Source organism: Acomys russatus, chromosome 2, assembly GCF_903995435.1.
Source record: "Acomys russatus chromosome 2, mAcoRus1.1, whole genome shotgun sequence".
NCBI lineage: Eukaryota > Metazoa > Chordata > Mammalia > Rodentia > Muridae > Acomys > Acomys russatus.
Window position 1 is genome coordinate 48,242,204 of NC_067138.1, and position 14,463 is coordinate 48,256,666.

General features: G+C 40.5%; 1 protein-coding gene and 2 pseudogenes across 1 annotated transcript in view; 2 read left to right on the top strand and 1 right to left on the bottom strand.

The window, feature by feature from the left end:
* Fut9 (fucosyltransferase 9) overlaps positions 1-14,463 on the bottom strand; it is a 222,500-nt gene that overhangs the window by 107,632 nt on the left and 100,405 nt on the right. The window contains exon 2 of the mRNA XM_051161058.1: positions 4,359-4,444. Within this exon, the coding sequence (XP_051017015.1) occupies positions 4,359-4,419 (61 nt within the window). The 5' untranslated portion in view covers positions 4,420-4,444. The remainder of the gene's footprint in view (positions 1-4,358; positions 4,445-14,463) is intronic.
* Positions 4,950-8,598, top strand: LOC127198191 (E3 ubiquitin-protein ligase RNF26-like; annotated as a pseudogene).
* LOC127198197 (kelch repeat and BTB domain-containing protein 2-like) lies at positions 11,435-13,326 on the top strand (annotated as a pseudogene).

The following is a 14,463-nucleotide window of genomic DNA, read 5'->3' on the forward strand; positions in this document are numbered from 1 at the left end:
ACTGAAGAATGGATAAATAAACTCTGGTTCATTTACACAATGGAATATTATTCAGCTACCAAAACCAAAGAAATCTTGAAAGAAATGTGAGCCACACTCAGAAATAGAATTAAGCTTCCTTTCCAGGAGAGTAGAGGAGGTATCTGCATATAATAATTTCAACATTTTTGCAATAAATTAGTCTTTAATATTATTTTTTTGTGAAAATTATACACGTGTGAATTCAGGGATGTGTTTGCTTAGCTAAACTGTCATCTCCTATTACTTATCTGTAGCAGCTTGAAGTTGACCAGTGGTTACTAAAAACTCAGTCTAATTGATTGGCTTTTGTTCTTCTAATATGTCCCAGTCTCTTCTGCCCTCTCCCCCTTTTCTTGTCTTTTTTGTTTTGTAAGCCTGCTCAGATCACTGGATAGTTGAATTGCAGCCTTGGAACAACAGTCCTATGTGACTGAGCTGCACAGGGTGCACAGGACTGTTCTTTAGCCATAAGCCACATGTTACTGTTGAGTAGTGAAATGTTATTGGTAGGACTGAAAGCCAAGTGAAATGAGACTGGTAGTAATAAAATTAAAGTGAAATGTGATTGGTAGCAATTAAATTCAAGTAAAATGTGATTGGTAAGATTGAAGAAGTTAATTTCAAAATTAGTTTATTTTCATAGTCAAATGATTTTTAATATTAATAGGCAAAATTGTGCTTATTAAACTATTAAACTACTTATCTATTATAAATTTTGAATTTTCCAGGGTTGATCAAGAATATAAGGAAACTGATAAGAACAGATACTAGCCAAAAGGCCGAGAAGCGATGGTGCCTCACATTTGACCATGTCCCCTGGAGGGGGAGACCTGGTGGCACTCAGAGGAAAGACAGCAAGTAGCCAAGAAGAGACTTGATACCCTATGAGAATATATAGGGGGACGTAATGCCCCTCAGGAACAGTCATAGGGGAGGGGAATAATGGGAAAACGGGGCGGGGGGAGGAATGGGAGGATACAAGGGATGGGATAAACATTGAGATGTAACAAGAATAAATTAATTTAAAAAAATTAAAAAAAAAGAATATAAGGAAAAAAAAACTATCTAAAAGTAAGTTAGATGGCTTTGAAGAAAAGCACTTGCTGCTCCATCCTTGTACTTGACTCTGATTCCCGGAACCCCTCCCCACAAAATAACCTGATGGTGTAGATTTATACTCCCAGCATGGCAATATGAGATGGAAAGATGCTGGCCTGAGATGCTGGAATTAAGAGCATAGCAGCAACAATCCTGCCTCAACAAGGAGGAATGCACTAACTCCTGAATGTTGTCCTGGCCTCTACATGCTACACAAGGGAACAAGAGCATGCAGGCACACACACGCTCACTCAAGGATATAAATACTAAATAATAAAAAGTAGTATCTTAATTAAGATGTCCCATCAGTACACATTAGATATCAAAGAGTTAGTATCAAGAAGGAGAAAATTGTATGAAAATCTTTAACATTAACCCTATGTTTAAAAGAACTACGTTTTGATTATAGAGGATAAAGTAAAATACACTATTGAAATATATGTTAGCTGCTTCAATTTATAATTTTAATGGAGCCATAAGCAAAATTCAACTTATAGGATTACATATGCATATACACAAAAACATGGATGTGTTCCTATATGTACGTAGTAAATATATGCATGCACATAATAAATGTATATAATAAATATATATGTGGATGTAACATATATGCTCATATGATATACATATATACTTCTGTGATCCCGAAAAGAGAACCAGGACTATATAAATATTAGACACGTTATCTTCTGTTAAGGTATAAACCTAGTCATGAATTATATTTGTATTTGAAACACTACCTTAGAGAATCATAATGTATATTAGATGATATTTTATGTCAAAATGTCCTCAGTTTTCTAGGATGGGATTCAAGTAAACAATCTCCTGGCATCTTCAACTCTCGGGATCTCGTCAGGTTTCCTAAGTCCTGCTCTTGTGCAGAAGAAGAAGTCTCTGCAGCTTTTCCTCTATGGCCGACAGATTTACTAACCTCATGCAGGAGCTGCCCAGAAAAACCCTGGGAGAATGAAGCACAAGGGTCAGACTTGGGATCCCAGGTTTGCTGAAACCTGGTGTGTAGATCTGGTACCTTGAGGATGCTGTAATTTTGGATTAGAAGAACAGAAGTGCTACAGTCCTGGTCTTACTTTCTCTGAGAGAAAGGTTTGGACTGCCTTGTTTCTACCTATTCTGGTGAGTGAGTGAGTACCTTCCTCTTGGACCAGTTTGCTTTTGTTTCTTCACTTGGAAACTGTTTTTATTTCTAACTGATACATGAAATGATACACATTTATTTGATACTATGAGATTTTTATTTTTATATAATGTTTTCATTTTCTGTGTTTAAAGCAGATTAAGCACATGTATTGCCTCAAACCTTTATCATTTTATTTTAAATAAACACTCAAAATCCTATATTTTAAGTTTTCTTTTAATATTAGTGTCATTTATTCTTACATAATTCTTACTTAATGTTACTTAATCAGCACAAACAGGACTTAATTTTGTTTTCAGTCCTGTCAATAAACCAGATCTAATTTTACTTTCAGTTCTATTAAACAACTCTGAGATTCCACCTTACACCTGTCAGAATGACTAAGATAAAAACTCAAGTGACAGCACATGCTGGCGAGGATATAGACAAAAGAAATACTCCTCCATTGCTGGTAGGAGTGCAATCTTGCACAAGCACTTTGGAACACAATCTGGTGCTTCCTTAGAAAGTTAGAAACAGCTTTACCCTTAAGACCCAGCTATATCACTCCTGGGCGTATACCCAAAAGATGCTCCACCATACAACAAGGTCATTTGCTCATAGTGGCTTTATTCATAATAGCTAGAAACTGGAAACAACCCAGATGTCTCTCAACCAATGAATGGATTTTCAAAATACAACAACGGTGGTACATCTACACAATGGAATACTACTCGGCTATTAAAAACAAGGACATCATGAAGCTTGCAGGCAAATGGGTTGATATAGATACATCATCCTGAGTGATATAACCCAGACCCAGAAGGACACACATATATATTCACTTATAAATAGATAATAGGCATACAATACAGGATAACCATGCTACAATCCACAGACCTAAAGAACTAAGTAAGAGGGAAGACTCTGGGAAAGATGCTTAATTCTCATTCAGCAGGGCAAACAGAATAGACACTGGAAGCATCTGAAGAGAGGGAGCAGGAATGAAGCCTACCACAGATGTCCTCCGAAAGACTCCACCCAGCAGGGGATTGAAGCAGATGTGGAGACTCACAGACAAATTTGGGCAGAGTGAAGGGAGGAGTCTTATGAAAGACTAGTGGGGATAGGACAGATGGGACAGAAACTCTATAAGAAGACCAACAGAGCCAACAAATCTTGGCCCAAGGGAGCGGCGGAGACTGATGCACCAAACAAGGAACATGCACAGAGATGGCCTAGACCCCGGCTCAGATGTAGCTGATAGTTAGCTAAGTCTTCATGTGGGTCCCTTAAGGAAGCAGGGGCTGTCTCTGCCGTGAACTCTGTTGCTGGATCTTTGAGCACTTGCCCCTGGCCAGGCAGCCTTGCCAGGCTACAGAGGAAGAGGATGCAAACAGTTCTGATATGACTTGATAGGCGGGGGTTAGTTGGTAGAAGATGAGGGCTCCCCTTTTCTGAGGATTAGCAGAGGGGAATAGGGGAGAAAAGAGAGGGGTGTGGGACCAAGAGGAGATGGTGGAGGGGGTTACGATCACGATGGAAAGTGAATACATTAAAAATACATAAATTTAATTTATAAAAGAAGTACATATCTGTGCTGCCCACTTCTCTTCTAACTTAACTTATTGAGGCATATATGTCCTATAAATGATTTTGTGATGTAGCTGTCATTTAATCAATATTATTAAACACATTTCCAATAGATAAATACTACAGAACAAAATAGATAAAAATTACAAACTTAAAATTTCATTGTAAATTACAATTAACAAAAACATTCCAAGAATTTTTAATAATGTAGCACATTTTCTAAATATAATATTTATGACTTTCTAGCAACCTAAAGATACCTAAGGAGTGTAGAACTTTAAAGATTTCACATGTAATTGAATGGTAACAAATTATTTTTACCATAACAAATACTTCATGCTGTAACTTTTAAATAGTATTAATTCTAATTCTGTGAAACATCTCTTCAGATCAGATACTCTAAACTTCTTATACTTTGAATGAGGTTTAATTTATAATTCTAAAAATCACTATGCAACATCCTTAAGTTCCATGCCACCAAGTTGTCTAGAAAAAGTGAACATATACTCACGCTGTAGAGAACATAGCATGGGAAGCAGAGACAGTGTTGAACTACTCCACTGTGTTACCATATTCTTGAGTCATCACATTCTAAACCTGTTGAAAGGTAAATAACCAAAAGATTAATTACATGTACTGACTGTGCTGCACATACTTCTAAATGACCCAAGAAAGATGAGAGGGCAGACACTTCACCTTATAAACCTGTATCTTTTTCATACAGTTACTCTTTCCCTTGCTTACTCATGCCAATAAATAGTTTTCTTTTTAGTTCTTAGGCAAATGCTATCAAAACACATAAAAAAAAAATACCAGCAGTGGTGGGTATTTATATAATTTCTAAAGAATGGATTTTGTGAAACTCTAAGGGATTGGATAAATCTTGATAACAAAATACATATATTTCACACACAATACATTTTATTATGTATTTTATTTATATTATAAATTGTGGCTGCAGGGAAAATATATAATAAAGCAAAATTATTAAAATGTCTGAAAGTTTCAATGATATGGGTAGTTATCAAAGTAAAGGTCAAATGGCTAGATGCCTTGCATAAACATTTTTTATTTTCATGCTTACATTTATCAGCTGACAGGCATGGTTCATATGAGTAAAGGAAACTGTTTTCACAGTTACTTGAATTATTCATTTTATTATGAATAATATTACAATTAAATAAAAGTTGGGAAGTTGATTCCCTGGAATTCAGTCACACTAGACAGCAAGAAATATCTTTTTAAAATTTAGAGACTGTTCGTAGAGCTAAGAGCAGCTTAAGTTGTAGTTCTGATTTAGCATGCCTCTCTTCAGTTAACACTGGGATTACTGCTGTGTGTGAACAATTTATCAGAGCAAACATCTTTACCTTACAGAATACAAGTTAAACAGGGAAAGATTCAGATATCACCTTAAGATAATGCCTCCTTAAATCACACTACCGTAGACTTATGTCCTATCTAAAATACGATTTTGTTATAGAATCAATAAATTGCTTACCCTTAGAGGCCCCTAAGTCTATGTTAGATGCCTTGCACACTTACACACATATAAAATATACACACATAAATACACATCACACACATACACACCCATTGTTCCAATGTCATGTTTCTTAAAACTTTAAACTTTGTATTGCTGAAATTAGTATATTAATTTTTTTTTCTAATTCAAAGAGGGGTTTAACAAAATCTTCAGTTATGTGCGCTTAAGATAAAGCTAATTTGGCTTGCTCCACTCCTTCATTCAAGATGATGGCTCCCAGTGGAGTCAAGGCTATGCTTGGAGCTTCCTGAAGCTGACGCTGTCCTCTCTCTCTTTGGGTGCCCTCTTGAAAGAAGGCAGAGGCTGGACAGGGACAGGGGCGCCTGTGGGCTGGACCGTGAGTGTGTGAGTATGTGCCCAGCCTGTGCAGCCTCCATCTGGCCCTTCCCGATCTGGTCACATCCTTCTAGGTCCCCTCCCAGTTTGACCCATTGCCTGGTCTTGTATGTCACTCCAAACTTCTAAAGCTGAGGTACTTCCTCCAGTCCAGGGTCCCTGTCACTTTAGAGATGCTCCTCCTCTTTGTTCCCCAAAAGCTGACCTTCCAAACCAGCACTCTTTTCCATCTTCTAAAAGTCTTCCTTGCAACCCACTTCTTTAGACCTTGCTTCTCCTTTCCTTAGACTTTCACATCTCTTTTGAATTAACTCTGAACTCCTCACAATATGTCCAACCCTTACAGCACCTTCACTGAGGAGCCAGACTTCCTCTCACAGCTGTGAATGGTGTAGGCCTGGTGCTGGACTTGCTGACCTTGCTGCATCTCAAGTTCCTCCTCCTGTCCTCCCTCCAGGCTATCTTGGCCTGGCTTTTGGCCTTCATCTACAACCTGCCACACACAGTGCCGACTAGTGTTTTGCACTTGAGTGGATGAGACCTGATTTCTTTGCTGTTCTTGGTTGAAGCATTTGTTCAATTTACCGTCAGAGGATTGTAGGCCGCCTTGTGTGCTCTTCTCTATAGCTGTTGTTCTGGCATTGAGAGCGCAAAGCTACTGGGGCATCTGGCATCTCACAGAGCTCTGAGGAGCTGGGAAATACTGAACAGAAGGACCCTGAACCTGGTCTCCAATGGCCATGCTTTGCTGTGCCAGGCCTGTGACATCTGCGCCATGGCTGTGAGCCTGGTGGCCTTTGTGAACAACGATCTGGTCAACATCTGCCTTGCTTCATTGGCACTTAGAACTTCTCCACGGTGCTGGCCCTGTGGGATGCTATGACTCGGCCTCTGTGGACAGATGTGGTGGCAGCTTTCCTTGCTCACATTTACAGCAGTGCCATGGCCATGGCTATTTTCCTGTAGAACCCCTGCCAATTTATCCTGGAGCTATTGGCCTCAGATCTCTGCTTCCTGGCTAGCTTTGTGCTTTCCATCTCTCTGGTTTGGCATTGCTGGCTTGTGCACTGGCAGTAACTTTGGCTGTGCTGCACCTAGGCCTCACCTTGAGGCCTTTCAACCAAGCTTTCAATCAGCTTCAAGTCCTCCCATCCTACCACCTGCTCCAAGAAGATGTTGTAAGGTTGCCTTGCCTTGTACTGGGCCTGGAGGCCTGGCACAAGGTCTGGAGCTGAAGCCTACAACTGGCCAGTGGGTGGAATCAGGGATGAGCACGAGGAGCCCCCAAATGTGGCCCTAAAAGTGCCGGAGTCCAGCCCTGGGTGAAGTCAGGGCCTGAAGAAGTGTGGATGTAAGAGCGAAGAAATAGGAATGAGACAGGCATGGGGATCAGGAGGAGGTTTGCAGCCTGATTGATTAGTACTCAGAGAGCTTCTTTATTTATACAGAACACTGTAGGCAGGGATAGATGCATGCTGTTCCAAAACATAGATCATAATATTTTTGTCTCTGGACACGTGTCTTAACTTCTGCTTGGTCATAAGTTTAGTCATCATTGATAAACCATGACAGAACAGAGTTATCTTTTAAAATCATTTTCCCTCATCAACTCCATAACTCAACTTTTAACAATACTGTAATTTCAAGAGTGTATTGTGCCAACATACGACAGCCTGTTCTCAGTCTGGTAGCTCTTCAAGTTTCAAGGACACTACAGAGAAAGAAAATCTCCAAGCAAGCCTCGGCACATTGTCATGTCCCAAGCAGTGTATTATCAACTTTTAATAGTCAGAGTGAAAATTGTCCTTAAGGACAATAAAAATCTTCAGGCCAAAGCTCCTGCAGCAATTATTCAATTTCTGACATAATCCAGTGTTTATATCTTATACATTTCCAGAATGTATTTATATATTTAACCTTGGTATTCTTTGTTCCTTGGTCATATGACACCATAGTGGCCCTGTATGAGTTAACTTTTTCTAAGAAAGGGAGGTCTTAATATTTTATTTTTTTTATCATTTATCTACACTGTTCTTTGTCCATCAATATAAGGAGGAGGCTTCTCTCTGCTGCCAACTTCTCTAGGTTGCAGATATTGTTTGTCTTTTTAAGTTTACTTTGTTTTGATTATCTTGTTCCAGAGTAAGGAACATCCAGGGGCAGATGTGCCAAGAGTATCTTTGAGTCAGAGCCTCATAAGGAGGTCTCTGGTATAGTTATTTGAGACACAACCTCCAGGGCCTAAGGAAAACATTCAAGTTGGGCCAGATAAGGAGGATAGCTCTCTAAAAACAGGAGGGGTAGTATAGCCAAGACATTCCTGGGGAAGCTTAGGAGCAGTGCTCCTGGGAGAGTGCATAAATGATTCATAAGAAAATTTCCATCAATCCAATATCCCCAAGTTGTACAAGTAACAAAAGCCCCCACCAGCATACAACTCATAGAGATAAAGGCCAAAAAGTGGGGGACTACACCACAGCAACTTCATCCTCGGCTCAGCTTTGCTGGAGATTTGTCAAAGAGCTGTGCTGCCTTTATGACTTTTATTGTGCCCGATAGACATGGCTGTGCCATAGGAGGGGGTTATCAGCTAGGATCCAGGGCCAGGATACTCTTCCTACAGCATCAGAGGAGGGCAGGACCATCAGAGCACCACCTGAGGTAAGTGGAGAGAGACTCAATGAAGATGAGCCTACATCTGGGCAAGACCCACAGAAGTGGCTGAAGGAGTGGAAGCAGTATATTCTGCCAGGACCAGAGCAAGACCATGATGCTTCTGCCCTGCTGGCACCTGTGCTTATGCCAGGAAATTCTCATGTGCCACCTTCTCTACCACCGTAAGTGCGCACTTTACCGTGGTGGCATCTGAGCCTACCTCTGAGGACTCCTCCCCTGCCTGATTGACCTCTGAGCTGCACACACTTGGACAGCTTCAACATTTTGCCTCTGGGTTTTGGCCTGATTCTGCTTTTCCCCGAAGGCGACTCTGCCAACCAGTACATGTAGCAGGAATACTCTAAAAGATTCTAGTCTGGGTGGGACAGGGTATCAATTTCATTGAACTGTGTGTCGGGCTCTGCGATACTGAGGGTGATGAGTATTTCACTCTGCAAGGAACCTGAGACTCAGTGGTGGGTTTTTCTGCAACCTGCCCTGGACCCACCCAAATGCCTGCTTCTGGGGCCATACTTCTCTGCCTCTTGCTGTTCTATTGGAGTGTTTATTCCTTTTTCCCTGGGCCACCATATCACTGTCATTTGAATATTTTAGTAACTCATGGGCCTTGGAGAGATGTTGGTTTTTTAAATTTATCTTTTTTTCTTTTTTGGAATGATCTTGAACCTTTATATCTAGACAGAGCCTCTGCCCTGGTGGGTCTGGGAATACTATCCTGCAGGTGTTCTTAGAGCCAGTTCTTCCTCTCATTCTCTTTTAAATACACCCAACTTGACCAAGAACCGGGGCTCAGGAGTTTTCCCTGACACAGCGTTGCGACTACACCTGGTAATGGGACCATTTACCCTCAAGAACCCAAGCTCCATGGAGGTCCTGTGAAGGAATAACCCAGACCTCTACTCACTCCCCATATGGCATAGAACATGGAATTCCATCTAAGCTCTCTCAGCATGGGGAGGGCTCTCCGCACATTTCACTATGGTCCAAACAAGGGGCCAGGCCTTAGAGGTCATGCTGCTCCATTGGTCAGCTTGCCCAGTTTCTATTAATAAAGTTCTGTTGACAGCTCAAAAAAAAAAAAAAAAAAAAAAGTTAAAGATAATTCAAATGTCTCTCAGATTTACTGCTCCCTTTTCCAAGGTATACAATCTAGTTTTGGTTCAAACACATTTTGAGAAAATGCAAATTAAAGAAAATTTTTGTATGACGATAAAAATGAACTCACCTACATGTTTATAGTTTTCCAAGTGTACTAGAAAATGGAGCTGTGCCGAATCATAGTTGTATCATGTATTGAGGATATTGTGAGCAACACACTCTAAGCAGTAATTTTAGAGAAGTTCTGTTTTTTTCAGTTTTCATCATAATGATAATTCAATCCTTTCATGTGTATTAAAAATCAGGAAGAGAGAATATAGGCAGTAAACTTCAAACCCCTACCAAGACCTAGCCGACAAACAGGATATTCTCCACCGGTGAGTGGAGAATGAGATCTGACTCTCACACGAACTCTGGTGCCCCTTTTCTGACCATGTTCCCTGGATGCGGAGGCCTGGTGGCACTCAGAGGAAGGATAGCAAGTTACCAAGAAGAGACTCAATACTCTAAGAGCATATATGGGGGGGGGAAGTCTCCCTCAATCACAGACATAGGGGAGGGGAGCAGGGGGGAAGTGGGAGGGAGGGAGGAATAGGAGGAAACAGGGAAGGGCTAATAATCGAGATGAATGAATTAATAAAAAATCAAAAAAGAAAAAAAATCAGGAAGAGGATGGCAATGGGGCACATGCCTTTAATCTCAGAACACTGAAGGCAAAAGCAGAAGGACTGATGTGAGTTTGAAGCCAGCCTGATCTACAAGTGAGCCTACAACAGCCAAAAGTACACAGAGAAACCATGTCTCGAAAACAAAAAAAAAAAAAAAAAAACCAAACAAACAAAAATTCAAATTAAGGAGGCTCACAATCAAGTTTAGACCTGACATCATAAAGCCTTGTTTTTTAATTGTAAACTCAACTGTACTTCCTGGGAATCATTTTTAAAAATATTTTAGTTAGATACGTGCTTTTAATATTGTTAATGCCTTAAATTACAAAAGAGTAACAAAAGTCTTATATCTTGTAGCGTTTCTTCTGTGGGACTATGTTGTCTCATGTTTAGGGCTGCTGAAACGGTAAAACCACAAATGAACATTTTTTTGTAAAGCTTGTAATGTATCATTTGTAATTCTTGATATAAAAGATGTTAATGAAGAGGAGGGTGTAGTCCAAAGCAAATCATGTTTGATTTTAAGGTCCTGACCTTACATTTCATACCCTCTAAGTTGACACAATCAAAGAACGTAGATCAGAAACAAACAATGCATATTCAAGGACAAAGGGGAAAAAATCATGATACCTGGACCTAGTGCAACGACTGGAAGCGGTGCTTACCAGCAGACTGCATCAGATTGAACATCATTCCAAGGAGCTTAAATTTTTCTCAAAGCACCATGGCATAGAAGGAGTTTGACCAGGGCAGGTAGAGGATCCCGCAGAGCCACTGAGGGAGCTTGCCAGGGCGTGGGCCAGGGTGTGAGCTGCAGGCTGTGATGGCCCAACCCAGGAGGTGCAAGAAGGAAGCAGAAGTGGGGGTGGAAGTGAGGGGCCATGTCCCCGCTGTACCACGCCCCCCCCCATCTTGTGTGTGGCTGCAGGAGTGCATCCTGGTAGAACAGCTCACAATCTGGAAAACCTACTGAACATATGATGATGCAACAAAATCTACCTTCTATATTTTTGTCTTTTATTCGGGAGCTGCCAATTTTGAGCAGGATGTCTGGGGGATCTGTTGAAAAACTGTAGTACAGGATGACCTAGCAAAGACTGTAAGCCTGTAACAAGATACTCATAGTGGTTGAGTCAGTTCTGCTTCTGAATGCTGCAGATAACAGCAAGTGGACTCCCTCCATTATTTCTGAAGTATTCATTTGACCTCCCTTCAAAACGCACCTTTCTAAGCTGTTCTGGGAGATATTAATGGAATACAGTCATGTCCACTCAAGAAGAAAGGCAGATGAAAACCAAATACACTGTTTCCTTGTTGGAGCAGTTGAAATTGTCTTACGAACAGCAGTTGTTTACTGACATAGTGTTAATTGTTGAGGGCACTGAATTCCCATATCATAAGATGGTTCTTGCAACATGTAGCTCCTATTTCAGGGCCGTGTCCATGAATGGACTAAGTGAAAGCAAGCAGACACAGTTACACCTCAGGAACATGGACACTGCTGCCTTGCACATGATAAAAACTTATGCATACACAGGAAACTTGGCAGTAAACGACAGCACTATAAAGCAACTCTATAAAACACAGCTGGCTTCAACAGGTAGAAGATGTTGTGGAGAATAGTATAAAGAATGATATAAATATAAAAATAATATAAAAATTAACACAGAGAACCGAGTGCGGTTGGTTGTTGTGGTTTGCAGACCTCTTCATTTGTAAAACAAAGTGCTAAAACGATGGTGGAGCACAACTTTCCTGCTGTGTACCACCAGGAAGCATTCATATAACTGCCCCAGGATCTACTGATAGACATTCTCTGTAGTGACAATTTAAATGTAGAAAAGAAAGAAACAATTTGAAAAGCTGCAAGGCGGTGGCTAGAGTGCAACACGGAGTCTCGATCCCAGTAGTTGTCTTCAGTTCTTAGATTAGAGCTGTCGTGCTGTCAGAAGTCACACAGAGAGCATGGTTTCAGGGACTCCCACCCAGTGATAAATCTGTTGTGGTTCAAGGTCTTTCTAGGTCTATGCTCAAGATTTTCAAACCAAGATTTGGGATGATTGAGGAGGAGATGATGATTTTCACTGAAGCATCATCAGAAAATCCTTGTAGTCTTTACTCTTCTGTCTGTTATAGGCCCCAGGCAGAAAAAGTTTACAAGTTATGCAGCCCGCCAGCTGACTTGCATAAGGTTAGGACAGTTGTAACCCCTGATATACATATAGTAGGGGGCCAAGTGCCCCTGAAAAAACACAAAAACAAATTAAAGTAAGACAAGTAAACTGCAGACTGCATTCAAACTGTGCTTTTACTGGTTTGATGCACAACAAAATACCTGGTTTCCAAAGACTGATGCTTTTTGTCCATGTGAAGCCATCTTTGGTTTGCTGTGAAGGCTATGTCTATGAAATCGGAGGAGATCATGTTGATGGAGAACTTAATCAGAGGACTCTAGAGAGCTATGACACTGAGAAGGATGAGTGTACAATGGTGAGCCCCTTGCCTTGTGCTTGGCAGTGGAGTGCAGCAGTTGGGGTTCACGACTGCATTTATGTGATGACCTTAAACCTCATGTACTGTAACTTTCCAAGATCTGACTCATGGGTAGAAATGGCCATGAGGCAGACTAACAGATCGTTTTCTTCAGCTGCAGCTTTTGGTGATAAAATTTTCTATATCAGATTGTGCATATTGCTACCAATTCTGGTATAAGACTCCCCTCTGGCACTGTAAATGGGTCTTAAGTAACTGTGGAAATTTATGATGGGAATAAAAATGAATGGATGATGGCAGCCCTGCTAAAAGGTACCCTGATCCCTGTGTTAGGGCTGTTGTGATTTCAAATTTTCTTTGTGTGTTTATGTGAGAAACATACTTAAATGAATGAGCTAAATATGCCACCCACCAGTATGATCTGGAACTTGACTGGTGGTCTCTGCGGCAGCATGTATCTGAACAGGTACTGTGTGACCTAGTGAGAGATTTTTGATGTACTGTGAGGAATCATTATCCATCCTGTCTTGCAGAATCTCCATGGAAGCCACCAACTTAATCTTTGTTCAGCAGATGAAAAAGAGGAGTTTGCACTGGATGGTGAAATGGTTGCACTTACCCTGTGTAGGGGAGGTGAGGGAGTGCACACACCAGACTTGTGATTTCCTTTGCTAAACCAGAGGATATAAAAGGACTAAGTATGAGTACATGAAAATCTATCTTTGGTACATTTTATTCTTATACCCTACTTAATATTTGTATAAGTATAATATATATCAGTGTGTCATACAGACAGCCATGCTTCTGTAATATGAAAGAGATTATTTGATATTTAAGAAACTTTTATGTATATCATGTGAGTACAAGAGTCTGTATTATCTAACATTGTCAGCCCTGTGTATGTACAGTCCAGAGCTTCACTTTTAAAAGTAATTTCCTGTTCCTAGTGTGACATATCAAAATTGGGCCGAGATTAATTTAGTATATGCATTGTTGAGTTCCTATACTTCTAACATCCTAGAATAGAGTTTTCTAGTATAATTCTGCTGCACTTAACACTAATGTTCATGTTGGTATAGAAATGTCTTTTAAATCCTATACTATTGTGGAGAAAGATCTCCTATATGTCTATGGTATTACACAGGAAAAGCTGTGACTGCAGGATCAGTCTCACTATTCTATAGGTGCATGTGTTCCCTTCCCACTGACATACTTGTCTTTCTAGAATACAGGTTGTCCAGGCATCTGGCCACTTACCTTGTGTGGACTGAAGTTGCTGGTCTTGCAAATGAATTGCTAGTCTCTCATTGTGTGAGTCTATGTGGAGCTTTAATCATAAAATATCTCCACTTTCTATATTATATTAACGTTGGCTCATGCATTGAACCACCTGCTGTTGCTAATGTATTTCTCCATCTTACAAAGACTAGAGTGGGTTAACCAGGTCATAACATCCTAATTTAATAATGAGCCTTGTGTGTAGGTATCTATTAGGTGTGTTTTTTAACCTGACATGTGCGTGTTTGGGGGCGGTAGGGTTAAGAAGGTGCACCGGGCAGGATTGTCTGGACTGACTGTGCAGAAGAGCAGATGCTCTAGCAGTGTTCTGGCATTAATCCCAGGAAACACTAGCAGTAGTGGGGCGCCACCAATGTCACATGAGCACAGGTGCCTCAACACAAACATGGCTGGCATGTTCAACAGCAGAATGCTCTGGCACTACATTTTGAATGACATTAATTTATTAAATAAATGGTATATAAAAAAATTCTCAGCAGATAATCGCGAACATGGCCAGC